Genomic DNA, 20146 nt, shown 5'->3' with positions numbered 1-20146 from the left:
GTATCCAGTACATTTAATCCTTGCCGAAGTGTAGGGATCAGTTCTTCTCAATGGGACAGTAAATGCATCAATGGGAAACCGGGGACAAATACACATTGGTTTATCTGTTTCTTACACGTTATTCCAATAAAATCCTTTTGAGCAACATGACGATGTTTGATGGAAAACAGTTGAAAGCTTGGCGGCCTCTAAAGCGGATCTACCCAGGTGGGCCCTTCAAGAGATGTTTTTTTTCACTTGAGCTGTTTTCTGAAGATGTACTTGCAGCTGCTCTTAAGACCAAGGAAAGACAGGTTTCTGGAGCAGACAGACATTTCGAAAGTGGGTGGGCCCTGTGGGCATTTTGCTCCATTCTCCCCACTTTGGGTGGTATTTGTAATGGGGGGCACGACTGCAAGGTTGGAGCAAGCATCAGCTTGTCCCGCTTCATCCATTGCACGGGAAAGGCTCCAAAACAAGCTCACTATTGTTGTACTCGCCCTTGCAAAAAGCCAGATATCATCAGGATTGCGGTTGACTCGGGGAACAGACTCACTTGGACAAAATGGTCCAAGCAAAGTTTTAAAAAAATATATTTCTGAATGCTTTGACTGAGATTCATCAATCAAAGTCCTGCAGGTCTTAGATGTTTCCAGCCAAAACAAACTTATTTGAACAAACAGTGACGGCCGGTAGGCTTTTCCAAAGCTTGCTGATCAACAGATAAGAATAAACCTGGAGGACGGAAATAGATAAAACCTGGCAGGTACAAAAATCGCCCTTGAGGATGAGAATCTGTATTAGCTGGATTCGATCTTCAGTTGCAGCGAGCATGTGAAAAGTCAGTTTTCAGCCTTAGTTTATTAGTAACAGTCATGATCAGAGAATCGCATTGTATATGGACCAGATGCTAAAGGATGAAGGGACACAGAAGGGGGTGTAGGCTCCTAAAGATCTGTTTTCACTTGTCTTACCTTTACGTGCCACTTGGCTTTTTACAGCTTTTTAAAGGACATATTGCGTCTTTAGAAGAGCTGTAAATAATAAACCGGGTGTTCACATCATGGTTGGAGCTTGTAAACGCCGCTGAACATGTCTGAACTTGCTAGCTGGCTTTTGACTCTCGTGCCTTGGAGTGGAAGCGTCCGAAACACTTGTTGCACTTAAAGTTGTTACTTTCACTGGCTCGTTTTGAAATAATGTCTTGAAAGCAGACTACTGGTACATCCATGTTTTGTGTTGTGTTTTTTGTTTTAGCTATTATTAAGGTAATCTTTTCTTGGCAGGTTGAGAAGCAAAGAGCTGATTTAGGCCGGGAACTAGAAGACCTCACAGATCGACTGGAGGAAGCAGGCGGGATCACTGTAGCACAGGTAGTTTTTGATTCATCTATCCATCTAGATTTCTAACCTGCTAGCTAGCTAGTGAGCTATCAATCCATCTAGCTTACTTTATAACCATCCCCAAAACAGTTTTCTTTTAAGCATGGCTGGCTTCTCCTTCTGATTATTATGATTCTTGACCACTATGTCCTGTGTTCACTCATTACAGACCTCTATCAAGTTATTTAAACTGGCTCTTAGCTTTGTGGTCGGACTCATAGGAGTCGTTCAAGGATATCAAGGCATCAGTGGTCCAGCTGTAATAACAATGCTGATCTGCTTTGATGATGTTTATAATTTCACAAAACACATGCGTTGAATTTTCTGGGTTAAAAAGGAATGAAACTTTCTCATTGGTTTTGAGGGGAAAATATTATTAAATACGATCGAATATACAATTAACAGATGGAGATGAACAAGAAAAGGGATGCGGAGCTCCAGCGTCTAAGACGAGACCTGGAAGAGTCGTCCGTCCAATCAGAGACACTGGCCGCCACCCTGAGGAAACGCCACGGCGACGCCATCGCTGAGCTGAGCGAGCAGTGCGAGGCTCTGCAGAGGATCAGGGCCAAGCTGGAGAAGGAAAAGCAGAACTTGAGAATGGAAGTAGACGACCTAGCCACCTCGCTGGAAGGGCTACAGAAAGCCAAGGTCTGTCAAGCTGGGGAGGTGGAAAATTTCATCCGATTGAGTAGATTAAGCCATCCAGCTATTGTTTCACGTCTTTATGTGCTATTGCAGATGTCCTCAGACAGTCAGATCAAAAAATTAGAAGAACAGCTCTATGAGGCCAACAGGAGAGGGGATGACTTGCAGAGAACTGTCACTGAGCTGACTGTGTCCAAGAACAGACTTACAGGTACGCTTACAGGACAGATATTTCATCATGATGAGCAAATGCAGTTCCTCAATCAAAGGCGATGATTATTGATTAACAATGTTAGGGTACAATATGAAATTACAAAACCAAGCATTGGTTCGTACACTTGATTTGATGCCCTAATTGTTTTCTGAAATCTGTTAGTCAAGATTTTGACTGATTACAAAAAACATGCAAATCGATTCCTTGCTCTAGGCTGAAAGGAAGGTCTAATTATGTGACTTCCTCTTCACCTGACACCAAACTACTCCAATCCCATTTCTCAAAAAGCAAGAGTCCTGCAGTTTTTATATTTTTCTTCATCGAAAACATTGAATTTTGAAGATCTTTTGTGTATTGCTTGCAGTAGAATCTAAAGAGGTCAAGTTCTGCTAGCTATCCCTTTAGCTACATAGCTAGATAGCTAGTTATCCATCCAGCTAGATAGCCACCTATCTATTCAGCTACCGTGTAAAATCTGGACTATAGAGCGCACCTGATTATAAGCCGCACGCACTACATTTTACGGGCATTATTGGTTATGTCCTTACACAAGCCATTATAGCCGCATGCGCCCACATTAAAACATGTAGTAAAGTCAAAAGCTTATCCCAAGTTTGACTAGGTGCCGCGATCGTAACCATAAATATAGTATACAATCCAAACACCACAATCGGCAACATGAACAGAAAATGATAGCTGTAATTAGAATTTAATGCAGACCTTTAAAGTCCGGGTCCCGTTGAAAGTAATCCAATGAAAAAAATGTATATTTCCAAAGTTAAGGGTGGGAAAAATATATACCGGTATCCACTATTGTCCGCTGCAACAACAGATTTAACTCAGCTTCACCCCACTTCCCGTCAGCCCGTGTTTGCTCCGCCCCTTCTTTTTCATTCGCTCGTAGAAAACATATCACAATAAGTCTCTAAAATAAATACATTACAAAAATATACAGTTGCAAATACATATTATACATGGTTACACATATTTACAAAGAAAGACGGTACACCGAGTTTTCAAAGCTTTAACAATAATAATATAATTTTCATCCCAAACCGTGCCTGTGAAAGGTACCAACGCGCTACTAATAACAGGCTCGCAACGCATCATGCGTATCTGTTAAAAAGGCCATACCGCAACTGCGAAATTCACGGTTAACCGTCCTCATCCGTCTCCTCATAACTGCTGCCATCAAGGGCGAATTCCTCATTATCGGAAAGAACCTTTGTCAGACTGACAATTCATACGCAAACTAAGAGGATGCAGTCTACCTCGGCGGACTTATTCCACCGGTCTAAATCTTACCTTTTTACTCGAGTGCCGCTGGTGGCAGTTAGTAAAATTACAGAAATTGTCCGCTTCACTGAATAAGCCGCAGGGCTGAACATTTGGGAAACAATTAGCGGCTTATAGTCCGGAATTTATGGTAGTTAGCTAGCTATCCATGCATCCATCCATCCATGGATAAATAACCAGCCACTTATTTTTGGGACTCTTGCATACACTAGATATAAAATTCAGGAACCCCTTGATCCTTGTAAAAACACATTCCTAAGGCTTAAGGACAAAATGAAGCAAAAGGGGAGGTCTTGGGTTGAGGGGTGTCTGTCTGTGCCTGTGTGTTGTGTATCTGTTTTCGTCACCAAATCGTAATTGTGTAAACCTGTTTGAAATCTTTGTTTCCTCCCTAGCCGACAACACAGACACAAGTCGCCGATTGGCAGAAGCCGACACCAAATCGGGCCAGTTGAGTCGGACCAAGTCTCTCCTCCAATCTCAACTGGAGGACCTGAAGAAACAGCTGGATGAAGAGGTCAAAGTACGTGTGTGGGTGTCCGTGTCCAAAACCCGCAACGCGAAACCTGGCGGAAATTAACGATTCCATGCGGCAAAGGAAATAGCGAACGTGCGCCTGTCTTGCTGTTGCCAGTGTAAGCAGGCCACCGGCGCGAGTCTGAGTTCGGCGCGGCAGGAGTGTGAGGGGCTGAAGGAGCAGCTCGAGGAGGAGCAGGAGAGCAAGCAAGAACTGCAAAGGATCATCTCCAAACTCAACAGCGAGGTCACGCAATTGAGGACCAAGCATGAGGCTGACGCTATCCAGTACGCAGATGAGATGGAAGAAACCAAGTAGGTCCACTTGACACTGATTGTTTTTGCGTCTACCGGGAATAATAATATCGGTGTCACAGAAAAAAACTAGTCTCCCGGCTCCAAGAGGCTGAGGAGGCGGTGGAAGCCACACAAGCAAAGTGCTCCTCTTTGGAGAAAACCAAACAGAGGCTCCAGGGGGAGGTGGAGGAGCTTTGCATGGACCTCGAGAAGGTAGAGGTGCTCCTTTTTTCTAAATGCATATTGAGGAATTCAACGTTATCTGGGGTTTCAGGCCAGTGGCTGCGGACAGGCTCTTGATAAGAAGCAGCGCCTTCTGGAGAAGCAACTGGGAGACTGGAAGCAAAAGTGCGAGGAACTGGTCACTGAGGTGGAGAGCTGTCAAAAGGAGAGCAGGCAACACGCTGGCGAGCTCTTCAAACTCAAAACACTACACGAAGAGTCTCTGGAGCAGCTGGAAGCTCTGCGAAGAGAGAACAAGGCTTACCAAGGTAGACCAAATTTATGAACAAATAATCATCCTTTTACATTTAGGTTCTCCAGATGATAAAAGGAATAAACTGTTGCAGACTTTAAAATACTACATACGCTGCCCTACTTACAAACGAAATCGTTAGTAAGTTTCATTTGTACATAAGGCTTGTATAAATAATCTGCATGGTTTTGAAACTGAAAAATAAACATTTGATCAAATAATATGCTCTATAAAGATTTGTGGTTAAGTTTAACATACTTTTAGAAGATGAGCTTCAAGAATTAGGCTTCTTCCTTCCTCCTCCGTGGTAGAAAGTGGCCGAAAAAAAGCGAACCAACCATTTTCTCAACCGCATCAAGCTTTCTTAATCCACTTTCATTTCATAAGGAACGGCCTGCCTCTTCTTTACACTTTACACCACCCATATTGAATGGATGCACGAGATATTAAACAATAAAAACGTTAAAGTTCTTAGCGCGCTGGAGATACAGTTTACAGTAGTATGTTTACACACGAACTAGGAAGAGGAAACCTAACTTCTTCTTCGGGGTGGATGCTGGGTGACCTCTCACAGCGCCACACGCCGGTTGGGGCAGAAAGAAGCACTACAGTACTGTCCTGTACTCCGAAGAAAGTGCACAATACAACATCTAACTTCCAGCAATGTCAGCAAAATATTCGTATCGACCGTTGTTCTTAACGCCAATGTTCGTAAGTAGGGGAGCGTCTGTACTGTAGAATATACGGCATCCTCACCTCATGGTTTATTTACTTTATGTTGTGGCATGAGTTTTCACGGCCTGTCTTGTTCCCATGATGCGACATCAGCAACAAAATATTTGTACCCTCAAACTTATGAGGAGTTACTTTTCAAAGATGCCTGGCTGCTATTGGTGAACGTCATATACATTACTAGTGTGCTTTCAATTTGCGTCACGGCATCATGTAAATCCCGATTAGCTATTAGCTAAACTCTCTCCCACGATGCCTTTCCTTATCTATATTCAATTAGAATGTCATATATGTTTGAAGAATTTGAGAGTCGGCGATGCAATACTGGATTTTTATACTGTATTTATTCGCTAATGGTTATAGGAATGAGTGGAGAGGTATTGTGTATAGATTGTGGGATGTTTTCACGTGTTCTAAGGGATGGGCAGGGCACCTGTATGATGCGGCAGGGGTAAACCAGTGAAATTTGTCAGGCCCTCCTGTTGGATAGAAGAGTGTGTTGTGTCACCCTGATCTGAGTGACATGGCTGCTTTCTCGTGTCCCATTTCATCTGGAGGGACGAAAGCATGACCAACTTGGATGCCGAGGTGCCTAACTTGTTCGGTGTTTGGTCATTTGGGTTGGCCATGGTCAAATCTTTTGTGTTTTTTTTTTTAATACTTTTTTCCTTTCCTTTATTTTTGTGTATGTGTCTTGCTGACGGTCACCCCTCTCGAGGGATATGACCAGGCTAGGTAGATAGAATTTATTTGCCATGGGTCCCAATTCTTGCAGTGATGCTAAAGGGAGAAGCAAACACATGATAACCATGTGGACAAAGCTTGTCATTATCAATACTTACAAAGAAATAACACAAATCCCTACTTTCGCTAAACTGCTGTAACCAAAAGACGATCGGGACTATTATTAAAAATACAAAGGGGAGTAAATACCCTCTGCATCCACCCTCTACTCCACTTGACAAGCTCATATCTTGTCACACCAAAGGTAAATCCAATTTTTTTCATATGCTCATATATTATCTAAGTATTTTTACTATTAAAGGATTTTATACATTTGACTATAAAGGATTTTATACGATTGACTCATAATACAATGAAGATTTTCACTGAGTGAGCTTTAGTTCAATGTACAAGGTCAGGGTAGGCTGTTGAAATGCATAATATTTTGTCTAGGGAATTTTGATAAGGGGACTCGTGGAGGCGATGTTGTTTTGGGAAGCCAGACATCAAGGCGCTGTGTTGTGAGAACGATGGGAGCAAACAACTCCTTAGCACGCCCATGGGAGGAGCCGGCACACCATTATGCGGGGAGAAGATGGCATTACATTTTGATAATTGAATTCCAACACTATTTTGTTTGCTTATACCTCAAGTATGGTTTTTATGCATTGGCTAATCACTATTCCTATCCCCTGCTACACGGCTAATTTACTTTGCAATCAGATTAATGTCGTATCCCAGGGGTCTACCGTAAGGCCTGAAGGTGGAGTTCAGCATAATTCTCCCCATTAATTTTTTTATGGTTTTGTGGGTTAGGCGAGACAAAGCGTAAATTCTCCAAGTATGTTGTGGTTCCCGCACAGAGGAAATTGCTGACCTTACGGACCAGCTCTCGGATGGAGGCAAGAGCGTCCACGAGCTCCAGAAAGCAAAGAAGAAGATCGAGATGGAGAAAGAAGAACTGCAGGCTTCGTTGGAAGAGTCAGAGGCAGCGCTGGAGGTACTTTTTTTTTTTTTTTTTCGGCATTTGAACTTGAGGAAAAGGCTCTTCAGGGTCATTGTGTTCCTCGCAGGCTGAGGAAAGCAAGTTGATGAGGTTGCAACTGGAATCGTCGCAGGCCAAATCCGAGCTAGAGCGCCGGCTTCAAGAGAAGGAGGAAGAGATGGATGCCACTCGGTATTTTTTCACACTCACAAACGTCCACTTTTTAAAAAAAATTCTGTCCTATATTTCCTTTTCAAACTTTCAATGTAACACAGAGGTAAGTCCAGTTAAACTGCTTCTCGTTCATTTAAAGGGACAGTGTAGATTAGACTGTTAGATGTCACCTTATTGTGAAGTGCTACAAAGCACAAGGAGAAAACTACAGAGAATCAAAGTGATCAAACTGCACCACTTTTCTTCTATCTTTTGCCCAAGTTTTTTGTTTTCTGGGGGTACAGTTAGCAGCACCTCTAGGCAAGGCTCATATTATGAAAAATAAATGCTGATCTCTCCACATATGAGTATTTAAAAATAAAAGCAAATTTTTCAGATGTTTTTGCAATTTTTTTTAATCAATATTGTTCTTTAAAGACGTTTTTTAACCACTAGGAGGCACTAAATAATACATACCTTTCCCAAAATGATTTAATCCAACCACTAAACTCTAATTGGTAGAAGTTGTTAGAGTATCTAACTCAAAATGCTGTCATGTGACTCGTTTAAAATGATTTTAATGTAATTAGTATTTTAATTATTATTATTGGGTGGTCTAATCACATTTTATCAGAGTATTTTTTTTAAATGAATGTTTATAAGATAGTTCATGTATTATTCAAATCAATATCAATTTTTCTCAATGAAGGTTTTTCTACCTCTAGGGGGCGCTAAATAATACACATTAAGTCCTCAAATAATTTGAAAGTAGCTACTCAACTCTAATTGGTAGAAAAACGATTTTGTGAGTGTTGAACTGAAATTTAAATGCTGTCCGAATTATTATTTTATTTATCTTTTATTTATAGCATTTTTTTAAATTTTGGGTAGTCTGATAAATTGCTTTTTTTTTACCACTAGGAGGCACTAAATAATACATACTGTTCCTTTCCCAAAATAATTTCATCCAGCCACTCTAATTGGTAGAAGTTGTTAGAGTATTTAACTCAAAATACTGTCATGTGACTCGTTTAAAATAATTTTAATGTAATTAGTATTTTAGTTATTATTGGGTGGTTTAATCACATTTAATCTATTCGAGTATTTTTTTTTAATGATGGTTCTTGTATTATTCAAATCAATTCAAATTGTTTTAATTTTTCTCAATGGAGGTTTTTCTACCACTAGGGGGCGCTAAATAATGCACATTAAGTCCTCAAATAATTCAATGTAGATACTAAACTGGTAGAAAAACGATTTTGTGAGTGTTAAGGTGAAATCTAAATGCTGTCAGAATAAATTATTTTATTTAATTATCTTTAATTTATAGGATTTTTTTTTTTATTTTGGGTAGTCTAATCACATTTAAATTGTTTAGTTTTTTTACCACTAGGAGGTGCTAAATAATACACAATGTCCTTTTAACGTCCAATTAACCTCTTAACTGTATTCCATTCAACACAAGAGTGTATTTTCCACTTAAGAATTTAACTCCACCTGATAAGTAGAAGGCTTCTTCTGGCTCCAAGCTTATTTCTGACCTGTTTTTTTTAGAAAAAGCCATCAAAGGGCCCTGGAATCCCTTCAGGCCACTTTGGACGTGGAAGTGAAAGGTCGCGTGGAAGGAACCAAGCTTAAAAAGAAACTCGAGACCGACGTTTCCGAGTTGGAGCTCCAAGTGGATCTCCTCACCAAGAGCAACGCCGAGCTCAGCAAAAGCGGGAAAAAGACGCATCAGCAGCTCAAGGTCAGACGATGGCGCTGTTCGGACTACAGTTATCATTCGCTGTATCGAGGTTTCGATACTTTTAAGCCTGAATTGTGTTACGCGTTCTGATTGGCTGAAGTCAATAACATTGGTTGTAGATATACCTGTCAACCTCAGCCAATTACTCCCCTTATTAAGTCAGGTGCATTGGCGGAGGTGTCCTTAAAAACTTGAAAGTGAAATATTTTCTCTATTAAGTATGTGTTCTAAATGGCCAACTGAGTTCAAAGAGCACATATGCTTTATTTCCCATTGCGCCTACAATATCTGCTTTTATCAGAGCTGTTTGAGGTGGAAGACATTCAATCTGAGGAATGGGGGAATGCTGGAGACTGACGTTGTGCTTTTCCGCTTAGGTTTTATTTTTGTTTCTATTTGTTAGTGTAGCATGAACATGGTGAAAGTAAGAAAAGGCTTGAAAGAGTCTAAATGCCAACCCAAACCCCCCAAAAGACGAGAAGAGTTTATCCGAGCACGTCTAAGAAATCCATGTACAGACGCTGCCCTACTTATGAATGAGATTCAGGATGATTGTAAGTTGAATTTGTTCCTAAGTTGCTTCAGTGCTATATTTTTTATCTTCAAGGTTTATGTAAGTATATTTAAGGCTTGTTAAAAAACATTTCTTAAAAGAAAATGCTCTAAAAAGTTAAGTTTAACTTACTTTTGGAAGATGCGCTTCAAGAGGTCCTACCCCGAAGGTAGAAAGTGGCTGAAAAAAAGCGATCCAACCATTTTGTCAACCGCATCAAGCTTTGGTATTCCACTTTCATTGCAAAAGGAAAGGCTCGCCTCTTCTTTTCACTTTATTATTATCATATTGAATGGATGCACAAGATATTAAACAATAAAAATGTCAAAGTTCTTAGCGCACTGGAGATACAGTATAGAATGTTTACACACGCTCAAGGAAGAGGAAACGGATTTCTTCTTTAGGGTGGATGCTGGGTGACGTCTCACAGCGGCACACAGCTGAAAGAAGTACTACAGTAATGTCCTGTACAGTGGAACCTCGGTTCTCGACCATAATCCGTTCCAGAACCCTGTTCGAGAACCGATTTGTTCGATCACCGAAATCCGTTTTTCCCATTAGAAATAATGTAAATCGTTTTAATCCGTTCCAACACCCTAAATGTTTACCTTGAATGTTCAACATAAACATAAAGCTAACCCAGGCTAATCGTACGTTCGCGTTATCGTAATCTTCCGTACGAAAGATTACGCTAACGTGAACGTGTAAAAAAATTAAAAAATCAGGTCGTTTACAAGTCATTTAGCACCACAAGTGGCTAGCGCTTCATTGGAAAGGGGGCTCCGTTCCAACACCCTGAATTTTGGGCTCAGTTCCAACACCCTGAATGTTAACCTGAATGTTCAACGTAATCATAGAGCTAACCCAGGCTAATCGTACGTTCGCGTTAGCGTAATCTTCCGTACGATTACGCTAACACGAACGTGTAAAAAAAATAAAAATAATTATGAATAGGACTTCTTACCTTTGTGGTGGTCAGCAGAAGGCGCATGCTGTATTCCCTAACAAGATCGGAAACTCGCACACCTCTTTCATATTTAGCTATTATGTCTTTCTTAAAGGCAATAGTTGTACGAACAACTTTTCTTTTTTCACCTATCCTGCTTGCATCTACCTTCTTCTGAGGCATAGTTAGGGGCTAAAACACTCCGTTCACCGATATTAAAAGCGAAAGCAAAAAGAGCTAAGTGCGCACGTGATAACAGTTGGTCACGAGGTGTGGGGGCGAGCTACACGATCTACACCCGTACGCCTCTCAGCATCGCACTCTAGCGTACGCACTCACGCATTACCGGCGTTCGAACTCCGAAATTTGGACCTAACAGCGAAGCAAGAATTTCTCGACATTTTTGGTCGAACTACGATTTGTTCGAACTGAGAGGCGTTCGAAAACCGAGGTTCCACTGTACTTGGAAAAATGTGCACACGAGACAAAATCTCAATTACAGCAATGTCCGGATATTTTTCGACATCCCGAAAAAAATGTCCGCAGCTACCGTTTTTCGTAAGTCGAATGGTCGTGAGTAGGGGAGTGTCTGTACTTGCATGCGCCTAATGAATGAGCTGACTGAGGCTGCGATTATGACTTTGAGCCAGGAGGGGGCAGCAGAATAAAAGTTCTAAATTATAGACAACTCCTTTAATGATCACAATTCCCTTTTTAAGGGATGATAAACCTTACAACACAACGTGGCATCTATTTACTCAGAGCAAGAAACAAAATGTTGACCAAAAACAATAATAATTTGTGTAAACACATTTTATTTACCAAATAAACACAAACAATTCTTTCAGTATCTTTCTTAAATCGTTCCGAGTGTTGCTTATCGTACGTAGCAGTGTAGGATTTCTCCGATTTCTTCTTCTTTAGCAATCTACGCTAAAGAAGAAGACCGAGGCGATACGGATCAGAGCTGAAATCAATACTTTAGTTAAATGCTTGAGCTTGTAACATAGGGTTTGTTCTTTGTATAGTAAACGAAGGTTTCCATTTAAGATATTTGGACCGCAAAAAACGTGGGGATTACTGTCCTCCCGGAATAACTGACAAACTCCTCCCTCCTATAGGAACTCCAAGCTCAGCTGGAGGAGGAAGTGAAGGCCCGTGAGGAGCATAAGGAAGAGATGGTGGCCCTGGAACGACGTTGCGCTCTATTAGCTACCGACAGTGAGGACACTCACTCCGCCTTGGAGAGCGCCGAAAGGGCCCGCAAGACCTTGGAGGTCGAGTTACACGACGCCAACGAAAAGTACAGCGAGCTCAATAACCAGGTGAGTTTCGCATCTCATGGCTGGAGAAATTGCTCCAGAAGATAAAACAAACGGAACCCAATTTGGTGGCACAATAGACCGATTACCTTCAGTGGACCCACAGGATGACATTATTTGGTTAGTTGTTGGGTGTTGCAAAGTAAATTTGCTGTATAGCGGGTATAGAAACCTATGGAAACTAGCTAATGGCGACGGAACCACTGATACCCCAGATAAACATTAAAATACCAAAACAGTATGTAGTAAGGAGAAATGTAAAAATACACATTCAAATGACTAAATAACTTAAGCATATATGTATAGGAAAAATAAATATTGACCTACATTCAGTGTGACTTGACTGGAGCTGGTCAAGCGGAGTAGCGGATGGATGCAAATGGTGGGAACGGTGACACTGGATTACAAATTAAACTGATTTTAAACCTTACATTTTTGAGGATTGTCATTGTTCTTAATAAGTGTCCTTGCTTTAATGGACTCCTTTAATACTAGTCCCAATTGTCAACTTGTTAAGGGTGCAGTAGTACCTCTACTTAGGAATTTAATTCATTCTAGGAGTAGCTTCATGAGTAGAGATGGGCTTTCAATTTAAAAGTAGAGTATGATATACTAATAAATCATAAGAGCATCAGAACATAAAACAAACAGTAGCGCACAATAAACATAAAACGAGAGGCGCATAATTGAAAAAATATTAATATACCCTTTTTGCCTCGCATATCTTGAAAAACTGATCCAATGATGTCTGCTATTGCTGGCTCTTAACACTCCGTCAGAACTGCGCCAGGCAGACATCATAATGAGAAAGAGCCAAACTTGCCAACACTTTTTTGGGGTGATTCCTTTACACAAATTGAGACTTCATGGAATTTTGCCAAACAGCCTTTAATTGTAATTTGGGCTGCGTCCTCCTTCTCGTCTCTCGACTGTGACACGAAAAGCATGCATGGATACACGCTGGCGCTCCGGGTTGCCAGGCAGATTTTAAGCGATAGCCAGTTTATTAATGTTCAGGAAACTCTTGGAGCAGCTAATAGCAGCACCTACTGTACTGTATTTTTGACTTTGTATCCTGAAATGCCTTTAACTAGAGGGAATATTTTTCCGTTCAGGTACTTCGTAACGAGAAACATGTATGTAGGCACCATTTGTGAGTAGAGGTACTACTATATGCAACTTAGCGAAGATTCAAGTACCCTTTTTGTATTTCTCTATATTCATAAGTTTTGTTGGTATGGCTGTGATGTTTTGCTTCTCCCTTTAGCATCACTGCAGGCTTTGCGGCCCGTAACAAATCAATACACTACAAAACATTCTCTATTGTATTAGACTTTAAGTCTTTACAAAGAACAGAAAATTCTAAACAGAATTAAAAGAAAGGCATTGTGGGAGGTAGTTCAGCCAATAGCATATCGTGATGCTGTTATGCAAACCGATAGCAGACTGTCATTTAATATGTCAACCAATAGACATGTATCTTAGAAACATAACTACAAATACATTAAGACTGCAAAGTTTAAATTATTTACATTTTAAGGCACGCAAAATTATTTGTAGTCGTATAGTGTGGAAAAATGACACAGAAGAGCTGAAAAAACATCTTTTTTCACACGTAAAGTGAAAACATTGCAAGGTGATTGATTGATTGATTGATTATTGCTCCAGCGAAGGTTGGGGGGTCCCGTCCCTGTGGTGGGGACGCCGTAATCTTGGGGTCTACTGTACTTGGCTTGACTGGGCCAAACTTCTTGAGTTGCGTTGCATTTGTGTGAATTATAACCTTTATCTTCTTTGTTCTTTTATCCTCACTGTTAAATGTGAAACTGGAGTGCCACGTCCAATTTTGTTGTCACAATATGTTCAACCTATTTTGTAACAATGACAATAAAAGTGTATTCTATTCTATTCTTTTCAGTTCCAGTCAGTTTTGAACGGAAGGAGAAAGCTGGAAGTGGACCTCCAAGCTCTGCAGCACGAACACGAAGAACTTCGAGGGGAACTGAGAGGAGCCGTAGACAAATCCAAGAAGGCCGTCTGCGAGGTAAAAATGAAATAACGATCCCGGAAGGGGGATTACAACTTGTGAAGTCTTATTTTCCCCATGCTGAGATTTTTGAGTTTTTCCTTGCCCGCATGTTGGTGTCAGATCAGGGGATGGTGTAATAATAGTCTGTGCAGCCCTTTGAGACTCCTTGTGATTAAGAGCTATACAAATAAATGTGACTTGACTAAAGGAGTGGGCGGGGTCAACAGGTGGCCCGTTTGGGGGAGGAGCTTCGCCTGGAGCAAGAGCGTACGCTGCAGATGGAGAAAGCCAAAAAGATTCTGGAGGCTCAGCTCAAAGACGTCACCGACAAGCTGGACCAGGCCGAGCAGGCGGCCCTCAAAGGCGGAAAGAAGACCATTAACAAATTGGAAGCCAAGGTACACTCAAAAGGAGCACAGATTGGGTTAACAAACCCAAGAACTTAAGTCTCTTTTAAACCAAATGATCCAGTTTTTGAAGTAGTGTTGTACAAAATGACCGAATATAAGAGGTTGTTCTAGACAAATTGACTCACTTTTTGGTGGTTTGAAAACAAAAATACTTCATTTTTTGCAGCATCCGACGTATTTTTTACAGAGGTCATGTAAAAATAGACCCAAACGTTGGGGTTTGTTGAACTCAGAATGAAACATTTTGGGGGGATTGTTCTGTATAACCCAACCCAATTTTTTGCACAATTATTTCATTCATTTATTCCTTTTTAGTATTGTTTGATTTATTTTTAACAAAAAACAAAAATTTTGGCAGGGTTTTTATTGACAAAGTTGTATTTTTTTTACATCTCAGCCCAATTTTGAGACTTGATATTTTTCTTTTAAGGAAAAATCGATCATTATTTTATTTTTCTCTTTTTTGGCACAATATAAGCAAGTCAACTTGGGTTTTAAGTTGTTTATTTTTGTTTTTTTGTAGTCGTTGTACAACACAGCTATATTTTGGGGTTATTCTGGGTGGTCACAATTCATAGTTTTGTTTAGTTTTAAATTATTTTTGAAAAGAAGCCAATTTGGGGGGTTTCTACCATACAAAACGACCACATTTTTGGATTGTTTCACAAAAACGACCCAATTTTTGTTTGGTTGAAGCAAAATAATTTTAGTGACATTTAAAAACAAAAAAAAAGACAACTTTTTGCTTTTCTTCGTGCAATACGACCCAATTTTTGGTTGGTTGAAATAATTTTTGGGTTGCCATTGAAAACCAAAAAACTAGTTTGGGCTTTTCTCCATACAACACGACCCAATTTTTGTTTGTTTGAAGCAAAACAAATTTCGGTGTCACTTAAAAATCAAAACAAACAAAAAAACTTTGCTTTTCTTCATGCCGTTTATAAACAAAAAACAATTTTGGTCTTTTCTCCATACAACACGACCTAATTTTTGGGTTATGTTTTACCAAAACGTCACAATTCTTGTTGACATTTAAAAACAAAAAAACAAGTTTGGGCTTTTCTCCATACTACACAACCCAATTTCTGGATTGTTTCACAAAAACGACCCAATATTTGTTTGGTTGAAGCAAAATCCAACTTTTGTCTTTTCTTCATACAATACGACCTATTTTTTGTTGCCATTTGAAAACAAAAAACTATTTTGGGCTTTTCTCCATCAACACAACTCAATTTCTGGGTTGGGTTTTACCAAAATGACAACATTTTTGGTTGGTGGAAACAAAACAATATTTGGTGACATTTTAAAAACAAACAGAAACCCCATTAAGTTTGTTTTTTTCTCCATGCACCACGACCCAATTTTGGGTTGTTTTACCTAAAGCACCCAACTTTTGATTGGCTGGTTGAAAAAATAAGTGCTATTTTTTATAAACCAATTCCGAAAACAGCCCAATTTAGGGTTTTTGTGTCATCAAAACTACCTGGGTAGTTGTGTTGAAGAGCCGAATTTGCTTCTGCTAGATAGCCTGAACTAACGCAACACGCACAGGTCAAGGAGTTGGAACTGGAGCTGGAGACCGAGCAGAAGCGACACGCCGAGACGCTGAAAACCCTGCGCAAAAACGAGCGTCGGCTGAAGGAGCTCCTCTTCCAGTCCGAGGAGGACCAGAAGAACCAGAACCGGATGCAGGAACTGCTGGAGAGGCTGCAGAACAAGATGAAGGCCTACAAGAGACAAGTGGAGGAGGCGGTAGGTGACCTTCGAGGCGCCCCACACAAAACCTGGTCTGACTCATTTGGGATCCGCAGGAGGAGCAAGCCAACATGAACCTGGCCAAGTACCGCAAGACGGTCCACGAGCTGGACGACGCCGAAGAACGGGCCGACATCGCCGAGTCGGCGCTGACCAAAATCAGGACCAAGAAGAGAGGCAGCATCAGCAAAGGATATTCCTCGGTAAGCCACACATTTTACCTTTTTAAAGGGATGGTGTGTCATATCTAGTGACTCCTAAACCGGGTTGGGTAGGGTTACTTTAACTGGATTACTTTCGGATTACCGTAAATTCCGGATTATAGAGCGCACCCACCACATTTCGGGAGAAAAACCGATTTTGTACATACACAAGCCGCACCTGTATATTAGCCGCATGTGCCCACATGTGAAAATACGCGATACAAACACGAAATTAACCCATACCCGATTCAGTCCAACAAACACAGCCGGCAAAACGAATGGAAAATGTTACCGGTACTTAACATTTAATGCAGACCTGCGGAGTCCAAGTGCCCGTTGAAAGTAATCCAAGGAAAAAAGTGTATATTTCCAAAGGTAAGGGTGGGAAAAATATATATCACAACCCTTACGATACCAACGGTATCACGACAACACTGTATGTAACATCCCACATGCCGACATTTCTTGTGTAAATACTATATAAATTATAACTATAGCCTTATCCCCCTTGTTTTATAACCTTATCCTCTCTGTTCCTTTATCTTCTTGGCTCATACCTCACTGTGAATGTGTAAAACTGGAGTGTCATGCCCAATTTCGTTGTCACAATATGTTAACCCATTTTGTAACAATGACAATAAAGGTATATTCTATTCTATCTATTCTATATCCACTATTGTCGGCCGCGTCCACAAACACGTCTCAGCTTTACTCCACTTCCCTTCAGCCTGCGTTTGCCCCGCCCCTTCTTTCTCATTTGCTCGTTCAAAACATATCAGAATAAGTTTCTAAAATAAATACATTACAAAAATATACAGTTGCAAATACATATTATACATGGTTACACATATTTACAAAGAAAGACGGTACACCGACAGAGTTTTCAAAGCTTTAATAATAATATTATAACTTTCATCCCAAACCCTGCCTGTGAAGGGTAGCAAAACGCTACTAGCAACACAGTAAACAGCTATGTTAAAAAAAAACACACCGTGCTTGTAGTAAGCACGGTAAACCGTCCTCATCTTCCTCCCTATAAATGACATCATCTAAGTCGTCTTCCTTCAGAATGGGAACGAGACTTTGTCATATAGACGTCGTCCCACGCTTTCCCTTTTATCAAAAACACGCTAACGTCACGCTTGCCAATTTATTTTTGCACAAGCTAAGAAGTTGCAGTCTAAATCTTACCTTTTGTACTCGAGCGCCGCTGGGGGCCGTTAGAAAAATTACATAAATTGGCCGCATCACTGAATAAGCCGCAGGGCTGAATGTTTGGGAAAAAAGTAGCGGCTTATAGTCCGGAATTTACGGTACTCCAATACCAAATATGCTAATAAAGACAAAAGAAACTAAATATGAATAAAATTATGACTCACAACACGTGGTAAGCTTTCTCTCCTGGCTTTGATCTTTAATCTCCGGCAAAACCAAGATAAAATGCGACAGAAACAAAATGAAAATAAATCCAAACAGCTTGCCAAGATCATTTTTGCCATTCCATGTATTCCGTTACTCCCCAAGCCTGCACAAAATTTTGTAATTTTATTCATATTTAGTTTATTTTGTCGTTTATTAGCATATTTGGTATTGGAGTAATCCAAAAGTCATTGAAAGTAATCCAGTTAAAGTAACCCTACCCAACCCTGCTCCTAAGTGGTCCAAAATACAAGAACTAGCAATACCAATGTTGAATTTTATAAAAAAAAAAAAAGCATAGGTCGAGAGATGTATGTTTTTTTACATGGCATCTTGCTGCTGTGCTCTTGACACTGGTTTTCATTCACATTAGACAATACACTACCATCTAGTGGTCAAATATTACACACTGGGGCTTTATGGGTAAGTTTAATAAAAGCCAACCACAAAAATGGGAATTGTTAACATTACTTTCAACTATATTTAGGGATATATGATATTTGGTTATTTACATTGTACGCAGTAGTATGATTTACCCAACGCAACAATTAAATTCCTTGTATTTATGTATTTAACATCTTAGTAAGAATAATAAGCAAAAATATCTGTCATAAGAAATGTTTTGTATTATCGCACAAATAAAAAAAAAAGGAAATTGACATTAAACATGATATAAAAGTTGATTTCATTTCACCAAAATCAACAAAGTACCAGGATTATGTAATCTTACTTCAAAAGTGAGCACTCAGTGTACAATATATATGGATGGATATAACTGTTTTATTTTCGTCGGGGGGGGCAGAAAATAAAACAGAAATATCCCAGAATTTTTCCTGATATACACAAAGCTTTTATAGCAAATAAGAGGGAATTTACGTCGACTATCTCTGCACTACAAGTCCCATAGTGCTTTGCGGCATCAAAATACAGTAGTGCCTCGATTTTCATAGGGGTTGATTCCAAAAAGGACCCGACTAGTCAAAAGCTGTTAAGTAGTCACTTTGATTTATTTAATACTCTACCATACATTAAAACCAAAGAACAAAACCTATTTACAGGCACAATCATTTATTTGACAAATGAATGTACTTTATAAAAAAAGACTAGATAGATGTTGCTACTATATTCCACAGTTGATTCAACTAAAAATGTGGGGTAAAAATACTTCCTTGAAAAAGGAAAATAGAAAGGCCTTAATTGGCATTCACGTGTCATAAATACAGTTTTTGAAAGTCTTAAATGTGAACATATAAGATTTGTATTTGTTTGAACTAAAAAGTCATTCATGTATCATGATAAATGTTTCATAAATGTAGCAGAATTAGTAGTTATCTGCCAGTTTTGACTGAGGATCCATTATGTTACTGTACACACCTTTTTATTTATTTTAATGTCTAATACCTAGAAGAGGGCTATTTCTTTCAGACAGGCCAAGATCTGAAAAAAAAAACCAAACCTATTTGTTAAAAATGGCCTCTAATCCATGTGGTGTTTTTGTTAGTTTCACTGCCCCTTTTATGTCAACATGGTCTTAAACCTAATATAAAAGTATTAAAAAGTCTTGAATAGTAACTTGTCTTAAGCTGTAGGAAGCCTATACTTTTTACCTTCCTTTAAGCTTGTGGAGAAGTCCACCTTTGTTGGCGATGGAAAGCATCTTCCCCTTGGACCCTACGGCAGGTGCTTGTTGGTCCAGAGCGATTTATTTAGATGATGGCTATTAGAAAAACTTGTCATTGAAAAATATACGTGTGTACAGTTTAAAACCGCACCGATATTCACGTACAGGAAGAAAAGGAGCGGGGTGAATGTTTAGCCAATCAGGATACAGAAAACAATGCGGAATGGAAATCCGGAAAGCAGAGAACCTGATACAGTGAGGGATTGATGCATATACGTGAACATATTTGTGTTGTGCTACTATACATGGTTATGGCCTTACTTTGCAGAAATTCAATTATTACTGAGGTTCCTCGGTTTTCGTAGTTAATGGTGACCAGAACCACTCGCAAAGGTCCGCAAAGTACTGGTTTTCAGGAGGCTTTCATAACCAACAGAGTGAGAGAACAAATAGAAAACAGTTTGATTTTTAAAGTAAATCGTATTTTAACTTACCATATTTTCTGGACTTTAATCCGTTTCGGAGTATTAGTCGCACCGACCAAAAAGGCATAAGAAGGGAAAAAAAACATCTATATTATAAGGTCGAACCTGGAGTATAAGTCACATTTTTGGTGGAAATGTATTTGATAAAATCCAACACCAAAAACGTACATAGCATATGTCACCCGCGCGAACGTTACTAAAAAGGACTTTATATCTCATTTTTGGGGAATGTATTCAAACTTTATAACACAGAAAA

At 39.8% G+C, this 20146-nt stretch overlaps 1 protein-coding gene across 5 annotated transcripts in view; it reads left to right on the top strand.

Moving 5' to 3' along the window:
* LOC148347552 (myosin heavy chain, skeletal muscle) overlaps positions 1–20146 on the top strand; it is a 53772-nt gene that overhangs the window by 31652 nt on the left and 1974 nt on the right. For all 5 annotated transcript variants that reach the window (XM_088322958.1, XM_088322960.1, XM_088322957.1 and 2 more), the window contains 15 exons: positions 1266–1352; positions 1767–2012; positions 2103–2220; positions 3915–4042; positions 4154–4350; positions 4413–4545; positions 4607–4823; positions 7126–7262; positions 7336–7439; positions 8955–9147; positions 11768–11971; positions 13887–14012; positions 14225–14395; positions 15959–16159; positions 16219–16365. In XM_088322958.1, coding sequence (XP_088179084.1) covers positions 1266–1352; positions 1767–2012; positions 2103–2220; positions 3915–4042; positions 4154–4350; positions 4413–4545; positions 4607–4823; positions 7126–7262; positions 7336–7439; positions 8955–9147; positions 11768–11971; positions 13887–14012; positions 14225–14395; positions 15959–16159; positions 16219–16365 — 2409 coding nt within the window. The remainder of the gene's footprint in view (positions 1–1265; positions 1353–1766; positions 2013–2102; positions 2221–3914; positions 4043–4153; positions 4351–4412; positions 4546–4606; positions 4824–7125; positions 7263–7335; positions 7440–8954; positions 9148–11767; positions 11972–13886; positions 14013–14224; positions 14396–15958; positions 16160–16218; positions 16366–20146) is intronic.

This window comes from Urocampus carinirostris, chromosome 19, assembly GCF_059441175.1.
Source record: "Urocampus carinirostris isolate Australia breed hairy pipefish chromosome 19, RoL_Ucar_1.0, whole genome shotgun sequence".
In the NCBI taxonomy this organism is placed as follows: domain Eukaryota; kingdom Metazoa; phylum Chordata; class Actinopteri; order Syngnathiformes; family Syngnathidae; genus Urocampus; species Urocampus carinirostris.
Note: the sequence above shows the minus strand (reverse complement) of the source record. Positions and strands in the feature narration are given on the sequence as shown.